The 21810-nt window shown below is 38.1% G+C and overlaps 1 protein-coding gene across 14 annotated transcripts in view; it reads left to right on the forward strand.

Annotated features, from left to right (window-relative positions):
- FRYL (FRY like transcription coactivator) overlaps positions 1 to 21810 on the forward strand; it is a 257817-nt gene that overhangs the window by 126548 nt on the left and 109459 nt on the right. For all 14 annotated transcript variants that reach the window (XR_014796398.1, XR_014796399.1, XR_014796400.1 and 11 more), the window contains 7 exons: positions 200 to 253; positions 3998 to 4137; positions 5297 to 5393; positions 12403 to 12482; positions 13096 to 13176; positions 15718 to 15886; positions 16168 to 16260. Coding sequence is in view for 11 of the 14 variants with exons in the window: in XM_084899627.1 (XP_084755753.1) it covers positions 200 to 253; positions 3998 to 4137; positions 5297 to 5393; positions 12403 to 12482; positions 13096 to 13176; positions 15718 to 15886; positions 16168 to 16260 (714 nt within the window). In the remaining 3 variants the exon portion in view is untranslated. The remainder of the gene's footprint in view (positions 1 to 199; positions 254 to 3997; positions 4138 to 5296; positions 5394 to 12402; positions 12483 to 13095; positions 13177 to 15717; positions 15887 to 16167; positions 16261 to 21810) is intronic.

Below are 21810 nucleotides of genomic sequence, written 5' to 3' on the forward strand. Positions count from 1 at the left end.
CTTTAAACCGTCACCTGCTGATTTTGACTTGAGGCCCAGGATTTTCACAACTCTGCAGTTTCCACTCTTTTTTGAGAATATTAAATATATATGCGCTTTTAAAAGATTTTCTTCTCTCTGTATGATCTCTCCTTCAAACTACATTTTCCTGTTAGTTTTGTCTTCCCACATATTTATTGAAACATATTTTTAATTGTAGGAGAAGCCTCTTTCTCGATCTCTCCAGAGGGGTGAAGATCTTCAGTTTGACCAGGTATGTCAGTTTTAGGGGGCTGTTTTATTTTATTTTTTTTTTCTGAAAGGAAAATATTCGTCCTACCAGTCTGGCCCAGATATATCTAGTATTAAAAAATTCGTGTATATCTAGATTCAGCCTGTGGTTGGTAGTTTGTTTATCTAAACAAATAGAATGAACTGTGAACTTTGTAATTCTTTGAATGAGCTGTGAACTTGATTGATTTCTGCTCATTCAGTATTTTTAAATGTTTTACTTTTCACTGTTAATATCTTTGCTATGCCCTTTTAAATTTTCTCAGAAAATTTTCAGTTACATCCATCCATCTTTTCTTGTATATCAGTACCTACAATTTCTGCATCATAACATTTTACCTTTTAACATTTATTTTTTCCTCTGGGGGCTATCAGAACCTTTACAGAGAGGCATCCAGCCTACTTCCCCTCCCTCTTTACCTCCTAGAAGCAGAGCTGGAGATGAGGCCTCGGTCCTGGGGAGGATCCCGGAGAGCGGGCTTGGGCAAGTGAAGCAGGAGGAAGGAAGAACTGATGGAAGGGAGAACTTTAGAGGTCTCTGCTCTGGGGGCTTCATTCTACTTCTGAGCCTTACACAGAAGGTCCCCATAATTTTCTGTCTGCAGCTCCCACCCCCAGTAGTTGAGGGCTGCCCCGAGAGGCATCAAATACATCCCCCCTCACACTTGGGCTTCTGACTGTGCTTGTGCAAAGGCCAAGTGGGTCCTCTCTGTGTCAGAAAGCAAAAGCAGCTTGAAAAGATAAACATTGACCAAAAATTTCGCCAGCCTCCTTTATATAAAACTAGAGGCTCGGTGCACGGAATTCGTGCATGGGGGTGGGAGGGGAGGAAAAGAGGGGATTTGTCCCTCAGCCCAGCCTGCACCCTCTCCAATCTAGGACCCTTCTCACAATCCAGGACTGCTGGCTCCCAACTGCTCGCCTGCCTGCCTTCTTGATTGCCCCTAACTGCTTCTGCCTGCCAGCCTGATCACCGCCTAACTACTCCCCGGCCAGCCTGATTGCCCCTAACTGCCCTCCCCTGTAGGCCTGATCACCCCTAACTACACTCCCTTTACCTGATCTCTCCCAACTGCCCTCTCCTGCTGGCCTGATTGCCCACAACTGCCCTCCCTGTAGGCCTGGTCCCTCCCAACTCTCCTCTCCTGTTAGCCATCTTGTGGTGGCCATCTTGTGTGTTGGAGTGACAGTCAATTTGCATATTACTCTTTTATTACATAGGATGCTGCTTTCTAAAAACTAGTGTGGTATTTCTCTAATGTTAATTCTTTCCTCTTGCTAAGATTGTGTTGCTTGAGTGTTATTTTTGTCATAATTATGTGTGCTTAATAATTGTTTTACTATATGTTGATTGTTTGCAAAAACCAATAACCTAAGATTAGCTTTCTGTTGCCATCTAGTATTCCTGGGATACTTTTCTCATAATTACATAGCTAGGAAGATTTTAATGTTCATTAGTACACTTGATTAGATAAAGATGACTGATTAGAATTACTTGGTGGATACATACAATTTCTGGATCTTGCCCTGGTTTTGCTGAGTCTAAGTAGTGCTCTGGCACCTGTATTTTTACTACAGCTCCCTAGGGAATTCTGATAAATACATGCATACATACAGTGGATAAATAGCTGCTAATCTAAGAGAACATAAACAAGAAACTAGTCCTCTATTATAGTAGTAACCATTACCTCATAGTATAATGCTTTTCACATCTTAATGCCACCACAAAGGTTTTATTACTAGCAATTAGTGACTAATTATTAATGTATTATTAATATATTACTTTAAAAGTATTTAGCCGAAACTGGTTTGGCTCAGTGGATAGAGCATTGGCCTTCAGAATAAGGGGTCCCAGGTTCGATTCCTGTGGAGGGCATGTGCCTTGGTTGCGGGCACATCCTGTGGGGGGGGGTGCAGGAGGCAGCTAGTCAATGTTTCTCTCTCATCGATGTTTTTTCTTTCTATCCCTCTCCCTTCCTCTCTGTAAAAAATAAAATATATTTAAAAAGTGTTTAGATTATTTATAGCTTAAATTCATATCACTAATAATGAATGAATATAAAATCAGAATTAGCCTATTAAACAAGGTGTTAAGGAAAATTTCTATATATTTTTCTTATCTAATTGATTAACAAAACTATACATGATCATGCATCATAGCTTGATTTTTTTTTCACAATAAAAAGCTGCGTGTGCTTTAAACTGTTTTCATATACATTTACAGTAGCAGATGGTGTTTTATTGTTCCTTCTTTATGAACAGTGTACCATACCCTCCTTTTAACAGAGATGGTTCATTGTTAATAAAAGATAAATTTAAAAATAGTTAATTAGAATTAGAATCATGTTTTACTGTGATTCCTATATTACACACTATTTACCGGTCAAATTATGGTAATTTATAAATAGAAGCACAATTAAAGGAAGGCAGAGATATTGAAAAAGGTCACAGCCTATACAATCAAATAAACCATTGGATTTTTTTCTATTTTCCTGGATGAAGTACATTCTGAAGTTAGATGAAGAAGCTATAATAATAACATCATATAATGCTAATAGACCAGACATCCTTCCCAATGAAGCTGGGGCTGGGAGGGCAGCCTGGGTCCCGGGAGCCAGAGGGAAGCTGGTGCCAGCAGCCAGGGGAAGGAAAGCCTACTCTTGCACGAATTTCGTGCCTTGGGCCTCTAGTGTAAAATATTAAGAAAATCTAAATCTTCGTTACTAGAGTTACCATGTTATCTTCATTAACTTATACTTCTCACAGTCCTAGAACTGAATGAGACCATGGGTATTCCTGTTTTTTTAGTTAAGACAAACAAAGTGGAAAATGTTGTACTGTATGCTGACTTAAGAATATTAATGTTATGAGCAATGAGTTGAGTCAGATACAGAATTTTCTATGAAGAGAGAGAGGGTATTTTTCTTGGGCTGCTCAAGATGAGGTGGCTTTAGGGAGTGCTGGTGGTAGCTGGTGTACCTCTCCCCTCACTACGGGCAAGCTGCCCTCATTCATGAAATGGATCTGATATTCACCTACAATGCAGGGAGTTTTAGAGATGCCTCTGATTGGTAGCAGTTGTTCATCTTACTGCATTATCTCTTTGCTGTCCATCTATATATATGCTAGGCTGTAAATGCTTGTGTACAACACATTTTTAATATGTTTATTTGTATCATAAATTGGTTATTTAATTATATTCCTGTTCTGAATCATAACAGATCAGAGTAAATTTGAGCTTTGTCATACTTCTAACATAATGTACTGTAGTCTTCCTTGTTTCTCGGATTATCTATTCTAGTGGCAAAATTTTAGAACCTTTTGTTCACATGGAGGAGAGAGGAACTGGCCAGGGAAAGAAGTAGATGTGTTGATTTTCCTCACATGTTATGCATAACGGTTCTCCCATGTGTTTAATCAGGGATGTTATTGATGATCACGTGAGGAGCACGTGGAGGCAGAGCGAAGGTAGAAAGCCTCTGAGCTAAACAGGATGGATTTGGGTGAAGTTTGAATGGATTTGGGAGAAACTTAGCCCCGCCTACTCCTTGGCTATACCCCCAGCTCTTTTTTTTTTTTTTTTTAAACATATTTCTTGCATTCCATTGCTCTGTTTATTGTACTCTGTTTACTCTGGAATGCTAATCATTTTTAAGTGATTGCTAATAGTTACCACCATGGTTCTTCGATGTGCTATTTCATCTTCTGGCGATGTCTTGTGTTTCAGTTGATAAGCTCTATGAGCTCAGTAGCAGAGCACTGTCTCCCTTCCTTACTTCGCACCTTGTTTGACTGGTACAGACGCCAGAATGGAACTGAAGATGAATCTTACGAGTACAGGCCTCGATCTAGCACAAAATCTAAGGGGTAAGCGGCTCATTTTCCACTGTGGTGGGGTCGAAGCATTTCCAATGTAGGGGGTGATAGTGTCATCAACTGAAGATTGTTATTATTTGGCCTCTAAGCAAAAACATTGATTCTTTTTGTTACGAAATGGTGATAGTAAGGGGGAGAGGATAGCCCAAGCTTAACCTGTAAACCAGTGGATGGTCCCAGGTAAAGCAGGTTCAGCCATACAGCGCTCGTCACTGGGACTAGTCGTTCTACACCAGATTTCCGGAGTGCCATTTCAGTAGTTGTGAGGAGCTTTAATAATCATAGAAGAAATTGTACAAAGAAGGCCCCGTCCCGTTCACGTGGTGTGTGAAGGGAAGCAATGGTGGTGATACAGGAAGACTATCAAAACCCGTGTTATTTACCATGACACCCTGTTTGGTGCTCAGGTCCCAGAACATGCCTTCTCCTTTTTCAAACTTCCTAGGCCAGTGGTCGGCAAACTCATTAGTCAACAGAGCCAAATATCAACAGTACAACAATTGACATTTCTTTTGAGAGCCACATTTTTTAAACTGAAACTTCTAACTCCACTTCTTCAAAATAGACTCGCCCAGGCCGTGGTATTTTGTGAAGAGCCACACTCAAGGGGCCAAAGAGCCGCATGTGGCTCACGAGCTGCAGTTTGCCGACCACGGTCCCAGGGAGATCTTGGCTTTTAGTAAAACATCTGTCTGAGTTCAGGTGACGGCCCGTGGTTTAGAAATGGACTTCGGTAGGTGCCACTTGTGTTTTTGCATCTTAGATTTGTGATAAAGTTTCCTGGCACTGTAATTTCTTCAGAAGAGTTATTTTTTTTGTTTGTTTCAGTTCGTAATAAAAATATACTAATCAAATATTAAATAATGTTACATTTTCTAAATGAAATTTGAAACACTTTTCTTCCTAATTGTTTAGATTAGGTTTAATTTCTGACAGCTATAATAGTGAAATGTGTGTATACATTCCTAATGTACAAAAGAGAGGAAATAAGAACATGTAATATATATGGTGAGTTACTAGGAAAGCTTGTACAATTGCTGTAGAATACCATCCAAATTGGGAACTCAGTGAATAATTTGAACTAGTAGTCAATATCTGTTTTAAATTTTATATTCTTAATGCAGTCCTAACTTGGGCTTCTTGTTTTCAGGGATGACCAGCAACGTGAAAGAGATTATCTTCTTGAAAGGAGAGACTTAGCAGTAGATTTCATTTTTTGTTTAGTTTTAGTTGAAGTTCTAAAGCAGGTAAGTGCTGTTATTTCTGTAGAGTTGTTATTTCTGCAAAGTATGTTTGTTTTTTTACTTTGCCTTCATATTTCAGTTACCTTATGTAGGATGTATTGTCTAAGATTCTGGCCCACATGGACTGCATTCCTATCATTTAATTAATACCTGTTTTCATTCAAAGGAAGCCTGAGGCTTTCCTTTTCCTGTACCTGTCGCTCTGTCTCTTTTACATTTGTATGCCCTCCAAGACAAGAAATCCTGTTAGCAAAATGGAGCTGAATAGAAATTTGTGTTACAAATGGGCCATTAGCTGAAAATATAGTATGCCTGTCATTCACCTACTTCAGTCTTTTACTTCCACTTTCAGAGAATTTCTTTTTCTAAGCCCTCAAGCCTGCATTTATTTCAACATGGAATAATTGTGCAGTAATAGTTGAGGGATGGGGATGACTTGACAAGGTTAAGACTGAGTTGGCAAAGATGATTCATATATTTCCAGCCATGCACATTGTAGTGTTTTGGGAAAATTTAGGAAATCTAAAAGAAAAATTATAGCTGAAACTGGTTTGGCTCAGTAGATAGAGCATCGGCCTGCAGACTGAAAGATCCCAGGTTCGATTCCGGTCAAGGGCATGTACACTGGTTTCGGGCACATCCCCAGTAGGGGGTGTGCAGAAGCAGCTGCTCGATGTTTCTCTCTCATCGATGTTTCTAACTCTCTATCCCTCTCTCTTCCTCTCTGTAAAAAAAAAATTAATAAAATATATTTTAAAAAAAGAAAAGAAAAATTACATTTTGCCTATTACATGTTTGGACAGAGTTTTCTATGTTATGTAAAATCGAATAGAAGGTATGTGACAATAAACAGGAAATGAAGGATATAAAAATTAATGGATAGTATATTTTTTTGACATAGCCAATTTAAAAATAATTGAATTATGTAACCATTTATACTTTGCCTTTGTTTTATTATAATGCCTGTGAAAAGACATTGAGTAATAATCTGAAATCTGAGACCAGCTCTCAGCATAAAGGAGAATGAATTCATGCTTTTGCAAAATTACGAATGACCCCATAAGCCATAGTCCCATTTTTTTAGATGTTGATAAAGGAGCTCTTCAGAGACCATCTGAAATCTGCAAATAAAATGATATAAAATCTGTAAAATGAATAAATGAGTTAGTCACAGGTAAAATCACTTTAATTTGTACCCATCCTAGAGGGTTTTAGTGAATGTGGGATAGAAATTTCTTCTGGAAGTTGTGCTGAAGAGCCAGATTTCCTTTCTGTGACCTCCCAGTTGAGCTGGGATCGTAAGACTCTGAGGTAACTAGGGATAAGAGGCGCCTGGCCACACACCTGAGTGGGCTTTCATGGCTCCTAGCGCCTCGTGTGTGCTGATGTAGCTCATTTAAGTGGTTTGGTAACGGCACCTGCACTTCTTTGCTGAGTTGAACTGTGTAGGGTTTCTCCTTCCAGCAGGAGAAATCGCATACTCCCTACACTGGCACTCAGGACAGGTCTTCTCCTGTGTGCCTTGTCTTCCTTGTTGCCCATGACATTCTACTCAACAATCAGCCTCTTGCCTCATCTAAAAGCTCTCCCTGATTGCACCGGCTTCAGAACAACAGACACCCCCCCTCCCCCCCCCCCCAGTCGTCTTTCTCCTCTTCACCTTCTTTCTTTGTCTTTTTCCCTCCTCATCATTTTCATCCTCTTTCTCCTCCATCTCCTTCTCCAAAATAATCCAGATAGCTCTTCCGGTAGAAGAAAAGTTGGGGTCTATAAACAGAAGGACATTTTTTTCAGTGGGCTCAGTTTTCCAGTTCCTTCCACAAAATCCTTTTCGGATCCTTGGTTCACATGGACTCACAATGTGAGAAAGGGAAATACAGTGGCTCTGGCAGCTAATCTTTGCTTTTGGTTCTGTCACTACGTTCTTTCAACCTATTGTTCCGTTTTCGCTTACCCATGTCTCTCTTTTACCATTATCCTTGTACTTTCATTCAAACGCACCCATCAAAGGATAAAATACATCACTAAGAATATAGATAGACTGTATTTAAGATCCTATAGAGGTGGTTTTTTCTTTTCTTTTTTTTCCGTTCCTAGTAAATAACATCTTTTTAGCCTCTTAAAAAACAGAAAATGAAGTAAAAATCAATACAACTCTCTGAAATCTCATGACAAACTAACCCAATTTTCTTCACTGTCAGACTGATGTAGGGTTTAATAGACCCGGAGAACAATCAATGTACTAGATCTTGAATTTAATAAGACTTTTACTTTGTCCCACAAAATATACACGTATTAAAATGGGATTTAGACAGTGCTGGGAACATTGGAGTATCGATACCTGGATGGTTCGGTCTTAAGGAGGAGTAAATTACTTGTTTCTTGAGTAATCTGTCTTGTCTTCAGTGATAATCGCACGTATTTAGAGCTCTTCATAACGCATAAAGACTCTCTAACCTTCGGATCAGCTGGTCATTGTAATAAGTTCCGGGAGACAGTCATGGCAGGTGTTTTCATCCCAGCTGTGTCATTTACTTGCCGTGTAACTTGGCAAGTTATTACCCACAAACTCTTTCTCCTCTTTAAAGGAAGGATGATATTTACCATTTTTTTTTTTTTTGTAGAATCATGAAAATTAAATACAATAATTTCTGGGACATGGAAAGTGCCCAATAAATGTTATCTGCTAGTTTCATTTTATCGGTGAAGAAATGTTCTTAGTTGTAGTGACTTACTGAAGATTATGAACCTAGTTCACTTTTTTACTCCCAAGTTTTCTCCCTTTATAATAAAAATGTTGGCAAAATCGGAAATGTGAAATTAGGTGAAATGACCAGCACCTTGTAGAATTAAAGTTTTAATCATAACAAGTCAGATGAAGAATTAAGTTAGCTAAATGTGATGAAATTTAGTGTGATTCAATTCACCGTGGGAACAAAGTGAACTCAAGATATAAGTAATTACATTTTTCTAAAGTCAGAGGAATAATTTTGAGGTCAGGGCTAACTACAAATGTTACTGTTAGTACAGGGGCTTTCAAATCCACAATGAAAGTATGATTACACAGCAATATAGCATTTAGCAAGTTTGAAGCAATTTTCTTTTTATGTTGAATTTTAGTCAGATGTATTTATTCATTGAAACAAACAAGAAGATTGGGAAACCAGGTTTGTGAGTCATTTCAAGTTCTTGGCTTAGTTTTATTAGTGCTATTGAGAATTATCAAAAGGTGGAGTAGTCCTTTAGTATTTTCAGATTTCACAGTACCATTTTAGATGTTGATAAGCAGCTGTAGAGGTTATGGGGGTCACTCGTAATTTTGCAGAAGCATGAATTTATTCTCCTTTATGTTGAGAGCTGGTCTCTTAAGTAATGAATGAGAGTCATGGATGCTCTACCAGCATACATATCTTAACCTAATTTTGTTGTTTTTCACTTTCCTCATGTGATAAGAGCATTAAATTTGGGGAAGTGGTGGTGGAAATGGCCTTGGGAGAAAACTTGGGTATTCTTTAGGGTGTATGCTTCTTGAATGCTCAAGTAGAATTAGAGCTGCTTCTAAAGTCATGCAAATGAAAAGATTTGAAAAATTCTTGACATTAAAGATGGGAATATTATTTCATTTGGTTTTTTTCTTTTTTTTTTTTTTTTTTACTATTGAAAATAAGGGGAGAAAGTTCAAAAATTTATGTGCAGTCTGATAATGTTCATTTCTTCATATTAAATTTTTAGAGATTGTGCTCCCCACCAAATTAAAGATATATTTCTTCTTTCACTTCTGTTTCTCTTCTAATATGAAAAAAACTAGCAGTTTTTGTTTATTTTTTTTCATTTATTAAAAGCATTTTTTGTATATCAAACTGGGCCCACAGTATAGGACCGCTGGCTCCTAACCGCTCACCTGGCTCATTGCCCCTAACCCCCTCTGCTTGCCAGCCTGATGGCCCCTAAGATTTGATTATTATACTGCCTGCTGGCCTGATTGCCCCTAACTGCTCCCCTGCCAGCCTGATTGCCCCTAACTGCCCTCCCCTGCCGGCCCAATTGTCCCTAACTGCTCTTTCCTGCTGGCCCGGTCATTCCTAACTGCTCTCCCCTGCTGGCCTGATCACCCCTAACTGCCTCTGCCTCGGCCCCCGCCACTGTGTCTTTGTCCAGAAGGACATCCAGATGGATGTCCAGAAGATGTCTGGCTAATTAGTGTATTACCCTTTTATTGGTATAGATATTCCCTTTAAAAATGTTTTGATACATGTTTAGATAAAATATTAAAGTTTTATTGTTTTAGGACTTTCTTAAAAATTGTATCATTGTTTATTGTCCTCTGGGACTTTTTTCCCCACTCAATATTATGTTATTAAGATTCACCCATGAAGTGTATAGTTATACATCATTGTGTGGTTCTCTCCCCTTCCCCCCCCCCCCCACTCCCCTTTTGGTTTTTTTAGAGAGAGAATTCAAGGTGTTTTTTTTGTTTTGTTTTGTTTTTTAATTGAACATTTGGGCTCGAAAGAATCTTTGTAGAGTCCACTCTTCTCAACCTTTTCACCGCATCATGATTATGTTTTCAATTCTGTAATCTAACAGAGGCTCCAATAGTATGGTGTCCAGCCCACCAATCATGATCCAGAAAAGCAATGTCATCATCAACCATTGACCTCAGTTCTTTTTTGTAAAAATTCACTAAGCACTTCAGTAGGTAACAAAAACCCTGCCAGGTGCTTTATGAATATCAACTCATTGAATTCATTTAATCTTCATAGCAAACCTACAATGTTGGCAGTACTATTAGTCTCATTGTAGCACTCTATGAGGTCATGTGTTGGTTCCTTGGGGTTGTAGTAATAAATTATTACAAATTTGGTGGCTAAGAAAACAGAAATTTGTTCTCTCATGGTTCTGGAGGCCAGAGTCTGAAGCCAGGGTGTTGGCAAGGCCTCTCCAGCCAGAGGCTCCCATCGTTGTTTTCTTAAACGTGTAACTGCTCATGTGATGAAGCACCATCCTCTCAGGTATAATACTAAGCACCAGTTTAGTACCTGGGGCCCTGCAAATTCAGCTGATAGTGGCAGATTAGCAGGAGGAAAGGCCCTCATAGAAGAGAAGTCATAGAAGAGAAGTCAAGAGCCAAAGAAGGGTTAGACTTGAAAAATTGCTTCATCAAAGACCAAAATGCATTGTGGAGAAGTGACAGGACAAAGGAAAGGGTTTGGCAGTAGGGGTGGTGAGTTGTGGGAAGGTAAATATGTGGGGGAAACCAGTGGTAGATAAGGGCTGGTTAGTAAGGTTTGTTTGTGCAGACCCATCTCAGTGCCAACTTTCTGTTTCCAGTTGGCACTTTCAGCTTATAATGATTCTTTTACTCTCCTTGGTATTGGAAAGGGGGAGGGAGACTGCTTTTAGCCAGAGAGAGGGAGCGTAGAGAGCTTTTCCTGCATCTGCTCAGCATGATACAGTTTTTTGAGTTGCCTTCAGCTCAAAACAATCCTTATGCCAACCTGCTGTGTTTCGCAGTGGCAAACATTGATCCTCTTCAGGAGACTGCACGCTGCGTATATAATTGATCTAAACTTCCCCCGGCGATGTACATGAAACCTCATTGATTTACATTCTCTCTACTATTTGGCTTTGCCAGACTCTATTTTTCCCCCATTGAACAGGTGTAAAATGATACCTTGTGCACTTCCCCCCTCCTTAGTACTAATGAAATCAAGCATGTCTTCACATGATTGTTCTCTTAGGATCACATATAACAGAGGACAAAAACAGGAAGTTGTAAAACTGCTGCAAGTCTTTAAAGAGATGGAAAGATATTCCATGTAAATGGGAAAGAATACAGTTATCTCCAAATTGATTGAAAGGTTCAATGCAATTCCAATAATCTTATAGTTATGGTGGAAATTGGAAAGATGATTGTAAATTGAATGTGGAAGAACAGTAGGCCAGGCATAGTCAAAATATCTCTGAAAAAGATGGAGGGTGAGGCTTACAGTATAATACATCCAAACTTAGGAAATAAATAAGCTCTAATAATAAGACAGCCTGATTGTAGCACAGACACATTAAATTGAGAGCTCAGAAACAGACCCACACATGACTAGAACTAGAGTCCATCCGTGGTGACTTGTATAATCTTTGATCCACCTTTTTTTTGGACTCTTTCTAATGAAAATATACAAATCTATAATGTTGAATGCACAAGATGTTTATTGTAAAACATATATTTACTATAAAAATGCTGGGCTGAAATGTTGATTAATAGAGAGCTCATTAAATTAATTACATATACTGACTATTTTATGACTGTTAAAAAATACAAGGAGGAACTTCTAAGTACTGACGTGGAAAGATGCCTTGTTCTGTTAAGTAAAAAGAGAGAGAGAGAGAGGGAGAGAGGGAGAGAGAGAGAAGAAAAAGCTTGGAAGACTATACACCAAGTTTTTAATAGTATTTATATTTGGGAGAAGGGGCAGAGATTTTAAATATTTTATTTGTTATACAGATTAGGAACTAACATGTAGTTTTTAAAGAACTAAACAAAACAGACATTTAAGTGACAAATTTCTAATATTAATAAAGCCATAAATACCAGTAGGTTAAAATTGTTGGGAAAGTTGTTGTCCTTCTTGGACACTGTTATGATAGGGAATCAGGCTCTCTGAAGTGTGGTGCTGGCTCCGTCACAGGCTGCTGATCTATACGTCAGGTGTCGCAGTTACACACAGGAATGTGTCTGTAACTTTCTGACAGTAACAGCTGTAGAACAACAATAGCTTTCCCCTTCCATAGACCATTGTTCAATGATTTGTGATTTTGAAGCTAATAATCGTAACTTTCGGGTTTGTGAAATTAGATATTCAACTAAATTAGGAAAAATGAAGCTTGACAGATTAGTAATAGATTATATCATGAAAATTAAAATTGACTATTGATTTAATTTGTTGAAATAAGACCGCCCAGAAAAGACTTCTAACCTATTTAGCTCTTACTCACTTGATCTTTTCTGTGCTAGATCCCTGTTCATCCTGTGCCTGATCCCTTAGTTCATGAAGTTCTAAACTTGGCTTTCAAGCACTTTAAACATAAGGAAGGGTAAGTAAAATACTAACTCGGGATTGTTGCTTTTCTGTGTGGGTTTATACTGCTTACATATCCTTTGAAGGCTCATCGATTATTTGTTATTAGCATTCAAAGTAATTTTTTTTAATCCACACTACATACATAAAGAAATGATTTTTGTAAAAATAATTATAAAAACCAATTGGACTTATAAAAATTAGAAGGCTAAATTTCACAGCAAATTATTATTTTTTTAAATATATTTTATTGATTTTTTTACAGAGAGGAAGGGAGAGAGAGAGAGAGAGCGAGCTAAAAACGCCGATGAGAGAGAAACATCAACCAGCTGCCTTTTGCACACCCCCTACCGAATATGTGCCCGCAACCAATGTACATGCCCTTGACAGGAATCGAACCTGGGATCTTTCAGTCCGCAGACTGACGCTCTACCACTGAGCCAAACCGGCTTTGGCTAAATTTCATAGCAAATTAAAATCTAGAGATAGGAAAACATTTGTGTGGATTTTATTATCCTATAAGTGAATTTTCAGAGAAAATTCTACAGTAATAAGAAATTTTTAGATTTATTCAGAGAATTTGTAGAAAAAATTTAATAAATAATGCATTTGTTCTTGTGTTATCTCAGGTATTCGGGAACCAACACTGGGAATGTGCATATTATTGCAGATTTATATGCAGAGGTGATAGGGGTTCTTACCCAATCAAAGTAAGTTTCGCTGATTTCGATTTGCTTTTTGTTTTGGAATGCTTCTATATTATTACTACTATCGTAGAAACTGACAGTTTTAAACCTACTGTATTTTTCATAGAATTCAGTTTCACCTTTTATTATTAAGCTGCTCTGTTCCTCAGAGGATTTTAAAGTAGCACCCACACTTGAATTTCACAGCATGTTTTCATTTTAGGTTTTTCCCCCTATAAATATCTGAATCCAGGAAGTCAGAAATTGCCAGAAATAGTCAGGACATTACCTTATTTCCTACTTTTAACAATTCTATAAGAAGCATTTTTTTTTTTTTTTTCCCCTTTAGGACTCTTTACAGAGCTAATAATTATTTTTAATGCTTTCCGGTTGAGTGCTTTTATTTCCAAGATATCAATGCAATTTCTTCATTCTAATCACCTTATTTGTTTTAATACTAAACAGGGTTTTGAGTAGGTAAAAGGGATACCTAAAAGAAAAGGTAAAAGATACCAGATTATTTTATGAGAAGTGTTATTCGTCAGGAGTTACACTCATCGAGCTGTCTTGGGCCATCATTATAGTAAACACTAAAAAGCTGTTTATCTTTTGTATTTGTGTTTTCTCTAAGTAAAAAATATCAATTCAGATTTTTGTGGATGTCATTTAAAGAGTTTTTGGTTCTAAAATCATTATATAAAAACTTCTAAATTCTCAGAAGGCAAGTATTATTAATATTTAATAGTTTAGATTTTAATATTTAAGTAATGTATTTTATTTGGCATATGTTTTATCCTTGGTAACACATCAGGCACCCTTGCCTAACCAATGCTATAGAACTTAGAACAGGGGTCTTCAAACTACGGCCCGCGGGCGACATGCGGCCCGCAGAGGAGTCTGATCCGGCCCGCCAGGTTTTTTGGGCAGTGAGCGCAGCCGAGGTGTTACAGTAGGAATTAGTAGTTCATATAGTCCGGCCCTCCAGCTCTCTGAGGGACCGTGATCTGGCCCCCACTTTAAAAAGTTTGAGGACCCCTGACTTAGAACATAGTTTGAGTGTTTTATGTGATGCTATCTTAATATGTCACTTACATTTAATCAGTAATGAATCCCTGTCTCAGGAATTATAGGGGCAAAAACATGGACACAAGCAGTGGTGTGTTTATTTTATGGCATAGTAGTTCGTGATTTTAAAATATTTATCTAAATGAATTTCTGTCAGGAATGCAGGTTAGAAATTCTAAGTAATACATTAGCACGTTGGATCCACAACTTGCATCACCGCTAAGTTAATTCTAGGATGGTAAAGATTATAAATACAAATGGCCAGTGAAATGCTTACCCTCATTAGTCACGTAGAGCAGTGGTGAGTGTTTACACACACACACACACACACACACACACACACACACACGATGAGCATGGAGGAAAGGGTGCATGGAGCCACAGGTTAGGCGGTCGTACTGACAGTTGGGGGGGGGGGGGGCAGTAGGATGAGACAGGGAGGGGAGAAAGGAAAGGGCTGGGAGGTGTGTTACAATCTTGCCTGTGCATTTCCTTTGATTGTAGTGATTAACAATTATGGTGAGAAATTTAATTTAAAAACCCCCCAATCCTTGGATTCTCATCTTATTGCAATGGTAAGGTATTTATTCACTTCTATATATTATAAAACACAAAAGGATATTTGAATGGAAAATGGTATTGTATTCTCCAAGAGTCAAATAGAAATAGATGCTATACTTTCTATCATGTGTCCATATTTCATTAATATATACGTGTGTGTGTGTGTGTGTGTGTGTGTGTGTATTTTTTTTTCTTCCCTTACTGTAGTCAATGACCATTGCAAAAGTATACTTCATTTTTCATTTCAATTTTTAGGAACTGGTTCCCCCCAAGTAACATTAATAGTAAAATCTTTGGTTGTTTTCTAATATATGGAGGAAGAAAATGAATTATCATTGATTAATAAACTACTGGATATCTTTTTCCAGTGTAAGCAAAGAAAAATTTGCTAACCTTAACAATTGTGGTCATGTGACACCAGGATTCTGAACGTGTTTTGATTCTTTAGCTCATGCAGGTGGTGAGCCCTGTGTCCTCCCACTCTTGTTCAGCTTTCCTGCGTTGTAGTGAGACAGGAGTTTTAAGTGATAGTTTAAAGTCAAAACCGGTGGTTTACCTCTTTGAATGAGTTTGTAATCTCCAGTACACTTTCTACACAACTCAAATAGCAGGCTTCATAAGAAGGAGCCTTAAAAATTGGCTCTCTGATATTTACGGGGAAGTTTTATGGGTGGGCTATTTGATCTTATTTTTATTATGGTTATTAATTAGTAAATGGTAATGGTGCTATATCAATGGTGATATAGGAATTTAAAAACCCAATTATTCCTCTTTAAGAAACTTCTGGTGTTAAAATAAATGTACAGGAAATTTTGAATAACAAACATTTTTGTCTTCCTCTGTATGCTTTTCTGGTAATTTTGATGAGGGCAGAGAAAGGAGATGATGTAGGAAACAGTGTTTTTAACGAATGAAATGATGTGTCTGTGTGTATTGAAGGTTTCAGGCTGTGAGGAAGAAGTTTATGACGGAGTTAAAGGAACTGCGACTGAAGGAACAAAGTCCTCATGTGGTTCAGAGTGTCATCAGCTTAATCATGGGAATGAAATTTTTCCGCGTGAAAATGTATCCTGTAGAAGATTTTGAAGCATCATTTCAGTTTATGCAGGTGATATGCTTCATCAGTTGCAGAGATTTAGCCTAACAGTGACTTTTCTTGATCTTCATGGCTTTTAAAAAGAAAAAATGTAGATAAATGAATGATATCGTTAATTTTTTATTCCAGTTGTTGAATTGTCACAAGTATAAATTAATTTTCTCTTTTAATTTAAGTATGTTTTGAACATAGCCTTTTGGTATAATCGCAGAATGTTTACAAGATTATTGTGATATTAAAAATTCTTTAATCTTTCTCTTTTGTTAACCTAATGCGTTCCCCCCACCCCCCAGGAATGTGCTCAGTATTTCTTAGAAGTAAAAGATAAAGATATAAAACATGCCCTTGCCGGTTTATTTGTGGAGATTCTTATCCCTGTCGCTGCTGTAAGTATATTTTTATTTTTATGTTGTATCTTAAAAGTACCTTTTTACTAAAGTCGCTACTTGAAATATCCTTACTTTCTGGTAACCTGATAGACAGTGAGGCGGAAATTTGGAATGTAACATGGGTTTAAGGGAAAGGATTATTCGACACAGAGCAGAAAGCATTAGTCTTTTATTTTATTTTTATTTTTTTAAATGTTGCTGTGTTATTATTTTTTAAATATATTTTATTGATTTTTTACAGAGAGGAGGAGAGAGGGATAGAGAGCTAGAAACGTCGATGAGAGAGAAACATCGACCAGCTGCCTCTTGCACACACCCCCACCGGGGATGTGCCCGCAACCAACGTACATGCCCTTGACCTTGACCAGAATTGAACCTGGGACCTTTCAGTCCGCAGACCGACGCTCTACCACTGAGCCAAACCGGTTTCGGCCCCATCAGTCTTTTAATGAAAAGAACGAGCCCTCAAGATCCAGAGACTATTAGGAGGAGTGCAGAGCATTTGCAATCGAGCAGTCATGTGGCCTCATGGTCTCAGGGTAGCACACTGCATTTCATCACGGCCCTCGCTCCTTACAAAACCAGAGCCGTTTTAGTAGCCTCTGAAGAATTTAAAAGTACCGTGACACGCATCCTGGAATGTTCCAGACTGTTTTGATTTTATAAGTTCTGTTCTGCAGATTGCTGTGACATTCATCACACCTATCAGAATGTGTACTCTGAATTGTTTAGAGAATAATGATTGCAGGAACTTCTGGGGAAGCACATTTATAGAAACTTTCCTTGGTGTAAATGTAGAGTGTTATTCAAAACTAATTTTGCAGTTACCGGTAATGAAATATTAATAGCAATGGAATTTATAGCATAGTATAAATAGATTTTTTTTTGTTTCCTCATCTCCATCCCTGCCCCACTCAGTTTTTCGGTGTGGTGTGGTAATATCCCGCTCATTTTCAATGTACTGCATATTGTTGTATAATTGATTTTTATATATACACAAGTATATTATTTTATTTTTAAAAGATTCGTGAAGGTAAAATTTTCATACAATAAACCACACACATTTAAAGTGTACAGTTTGACATATATATACACACACATGGTTATCCTATCTAATGGCTATCCTATTGTACATGTGTGTATATATGTATATGTAAGTATACCTGTGAAACTGTCCCCACACTCAAGAGGACGTATATATCTGTCACACTCTTCAGAGTTTTCTGGTGTTCCCTTTTAATCCCCGCTCTTACTCACCCCCTTGTTCTCAAGCAACCAGTGACCTTCTTTCAGTTTCTGTACATTAGTTTTGGATTTCCTAGAATTTCGTTTGTAATAAGCAATCTCATAGTACAAGCTCTTTTTCTGACTTCTTTCAGTCTGCATAATTATTTTGCAGTCCAAGTATGTTGTAGAATAGATCAGCAGTTGATTGCCTTTTCATTGTTGAGCAGTATTTCATTGTAGGCTGTACCACCGTTGGGTTATGTGTTTACCTGTTTTTGAACCTTTGGGTGGTTTCCAGTTTTTAGCTGCCACAAGTAGAGCTGCTGTGAACATTCTTATACAAGTCTTTGTATGAATATTTGCTTTTATTTTCTTTGACAAAAATGTCTGTTGAAATATCTTTTTCACATTTTTGTATTGGATTGTTTTCTGATTGAGTTTTGAGTCACTTAGTCAATTAAAAAAATGCTGGGATTTGAATTGGGATTTCTTTATATTAAATGGTAGGACAGAATCTTTTTTTTTTCTTTTTTTAAAAATATATTTTATTGATTTTTTTTTTTTTGCCCCCCTGCCTCCCTCCCACACGTACCCTCCCTCCCCAGAGTTTTATGTCCATTGGTTGTACTTATATGCATGTATATAAGTCCTTCGGTTGATCTATTATCTCCCCTAGATCTTCCTCCCCATCCCACTGTAATTTGACAGTCTGCTTGTTGCTTTACTGTAGGACAGAATCCTAATATTGGTTCTTGTGATTCATGAGCACAGCATCTTTCTTCTTTGACTTAGGTCTTTATTTTCTCTCACCAATGTTTTGTAATTTTCAGTGTATAGATCTTGAGTATATTTTGTTAAATTTATCCTAGGCATTTCTTATTTTTATGCTATAGTAAATGCCATTGTTTTAAGATTTCATTTTCCAGGTGTTCAAAATACTTTTCAGTGTGTATATTTTATTTCATTTTTGCCTTATTGCACTGGCTAGCACTTTTCAGTACAATAATTAAAAACAAAACAAAACACACACATCAGAGCAGACCTCCTTACTTCTTTCCACATTTTGGGCCAAAGTTGCCAGTCTTACCAATAGATATAATGTGACTTTTAGGTTTTTCATAGATGCCTTTTATCATATTGCTGAAATTTATTTCCATTTCTAGTTTATGAAGTGTTGGTTATTTTTCAAGAAGGTATAAATGTTGGATATTGTTAAATGTACCCCAACCCTGTCTGTTGAATTAATGAGATGGCTTTTCTTTTTTGTTTGATGATATATTGAATTATATTAATTGCTGAATCAACATTACATTCTTGGGGTGAAACTCTTGATCATGATATGATTTTTTTGTATTGTTAGATTTTATTTGATAAGGTTTTTTATTGAGAATTTTTGCACCTATCTCTGTGTTCCTGGGGCTCTTGGTCTGTGGTTTTCTGTTTTAGTTTTAGTATCAAGGTGATTTATGTAGGAAGACTTTGTGTAGAATTGGCTCTCAGTCTTTCTTTGAAGTTGGATAGAATATATCAATAAATCCTCTTGGTCTGGAATTTTCCTAGTGGGAGCCTTTCTAACTACCAAATGATTTTCTTCAAAGGACAGGTTTTCTCAGACTACTTTTTCTTGAGTGAGCTTTCAGATCTTTCTAAGGTGTTTGTTCATTTCTAAGGGAATTATCAAATTTATTGGTATCAGGTTGGTCAGCTTTGTACTGTACTAGAAGCCCAGGGTGTGAAATTGCATGGCCCCACCCACCGGCCTGCTGCATAGATCTTTGGTCGTTACGGTGTTAGGGCCACTGGGTTTTTATAGTATAGTTATTGTATACTTCATACTATTGTATCGTTAGTGATCACTTTCATTCCAAATATTGCTAAGTTTTGACTTTCCTTCTTTTTTCCTGGTCTCTCTGGCTAGTCATTTATTAATTTTTTTTGATCCTCTCAAAGAGCTAGTTTTTGGCTTTATTGATTTTCTCTATTTTTCAGTTTCTATTTCATTGGTTTCTGTTTGGATTTATATTATTTCCTTCTACTTTGGTTTTCATTTGCACTTTTATTGTTTGTTTATTTTTTTGTTTCTTAAGGTAGAAGCTGAGATCCTACAGATCTTTCCTTCCCCCCTCCCCCCCCCCCACCTAATATAAGCATTTAACGCTATAATTCCCTCTAAGTAGTTTTTAAGTGGGAAATCGCAAATTTTATCTTGTGTTTTCATTTTCATAGAGGTCAAAATACTTTTTAATAATGCTCTTTATGAAACCCATAGATAATTTAGGGGCATATTATTTTATTTCTGAACATTTGGGGATTTTTCCAGAGATCTTTAAGTTATTCATTTTTAATGTGTGGTTCGAGAACATACTTTGTATGGCATGAGTCCCATGCAATGCACTGACATTTGTTTTGGGGCCAGGGTATCTTCTGTCTTGATGAATGTTCCCTGTGCACTTGCAAAGACTGTACGTACTGCCATCTTTGGATGGTAGTGTTCTAAAATATTAATTAGGTCCAAGATGCTTGATAGTATTATTTGTTTATGATAACCTTGCCGATGTCCTACCTACTACCTTTGGCAATTACTGAATGAGGAGTTCTAAAGTCTGAATGTAACTAACTGTAGATTTATCAGTTTCTCTTGGCACTCTGTCAATTTTTGCTTTGTATGTGTTTAAGCTCTATTATTCAGCACATATATGTTTAGAACCATGATATCCTCTTAAATGGGCACCTTTGTCATTTTGAAATAACCAACCCTATTTTGAAGATTTTTTAAATACGTACAAACATAATTTATAGCTTTGCAAGTAGTTTGAGTCAGATAGCTTTCCATCCCCACCCAGGTTTTTGGCCGTGTGAAATAGGCTCATCTTATCAAAAAGGAAGCAGGCTAGTTAATAAAACCATGGCAGCTCGAGGCTAGGATCATTAGCACAGGTGTTCCGATTTCTCTTCTTAGAAATGGTTTCCATTGCTGCTTATCCATGCCACTTGTCATTTGTGCTTCCGCCTTGTTTGAAAATGTGCTTTTTTGCCAGCTGTTTAACTTGGGTTAGGTTACAGTTTTTAAGGTAATCCATCAAAAGGAGCCAGTTGTACAAAGCAAGATGCTTGACAATGCTCCATTATTACTGAGTTGCCTAATTCTTCTTTTATGCCACGTTTCCTTCTGTGGTTTATTAGTTTGCTCGGGCGGCCCTATCGAAGTCCCACACGCTAGGTGGCTGCACCAACAAAAGCGTATTGTCTCACAGAGACTCTGTTCCGTGCTCCTCGCCAAGCTTCTGGTGTTTACTGACCATCTGGCATTCCTTGGCTTCTAGAAGCTTCAGCCCAGTCTCTGCTTTCATGTCCGCATGCTGTTCCTCTTAGGCGCATGTCTGTGTCCAAATTTAAGGACACCAGTCAAGTTAGATTAGCTGCTACTCCCAGTATGACCTCATCCTAACTTAACTGGTTACATCTACCATGACCTGTTTTGAAATAAGGTCACATGAGATACGTGGGGCTTAAGACGTCAACACAGGAACTTTGGTGGGGGGACAGCACAGTCTAACCCAGTGGTTCTCAACCTTCCCAATGCCACGACCCTTTAATACAGGAACCCTGCTAGTGGTACTTGACCCACAAGTTGAGAACCACTGCTGTAGAGCCTAAGACCATCGGAGAGAACCGCTAGCAGAGTCGCCTGAGACCTTCAGAAAACACAGATATTTACGTTACGATTCATTAACAGCAGCAAAATTACAGTTATGAAGTAGCAACGAAAGCCATTTCATGGTCGGGGGTCACCACAACATGAGGAACTGTTTCTAATTCGAGGCATTAGGAACATGGAGAACCACTGGTCTAACCCATAGCAACCGCCTCTGCACATAGAGCCAGTTCTGCCTGAGGCATTCCTGCCTCGCTCATTACCTCCTCCCCCTTCACCTGCTGGACTCTCCTCACTCATTTCTTCTGTGTCGTGACTGCTTTCTGCGTGTGGGGGCCTCGTGGATGCACAGGGGATACGGCGACCGAGGTCGGAAAGGCTCCTTGCTCCTGTCGCGTTGACTTGTGAGGAAAACATGATAAACTCGTGTACAATCTGTAGTATGCAGATGGTGGTAAGGGCTATGGAGAAATGGAAAAACAGGGTGTAGAGCAGGGGTCTTCAAACTACGGCCCGTGGGCCTCATGCGGCCCGCAGAGGAGTCTGATCCGGCCCGCCAGGTTTTTGGGGCAGTGAGCGCCGCCGAGGTGTTACAGTAGGAATTAGTAGTTCATATAGTCCGGCCCTCCAGCTCTCTGAGGGACCGTGATCTGGCCCCCACTTTA

Source organism: Pipistrellus hanaki (genome assembly GCF_964339955.1).
Source record: "Pipistrellus hanaki genome assembly, chromosome: 1".
Taxonomy (NCBI): domain Eukaryota; kingdom Metazoa; phylum Chordata; class Mammalia; order Chiroptera; family Vespertilionidae; genus Pipistrellus; species Pipistrellus hanaki.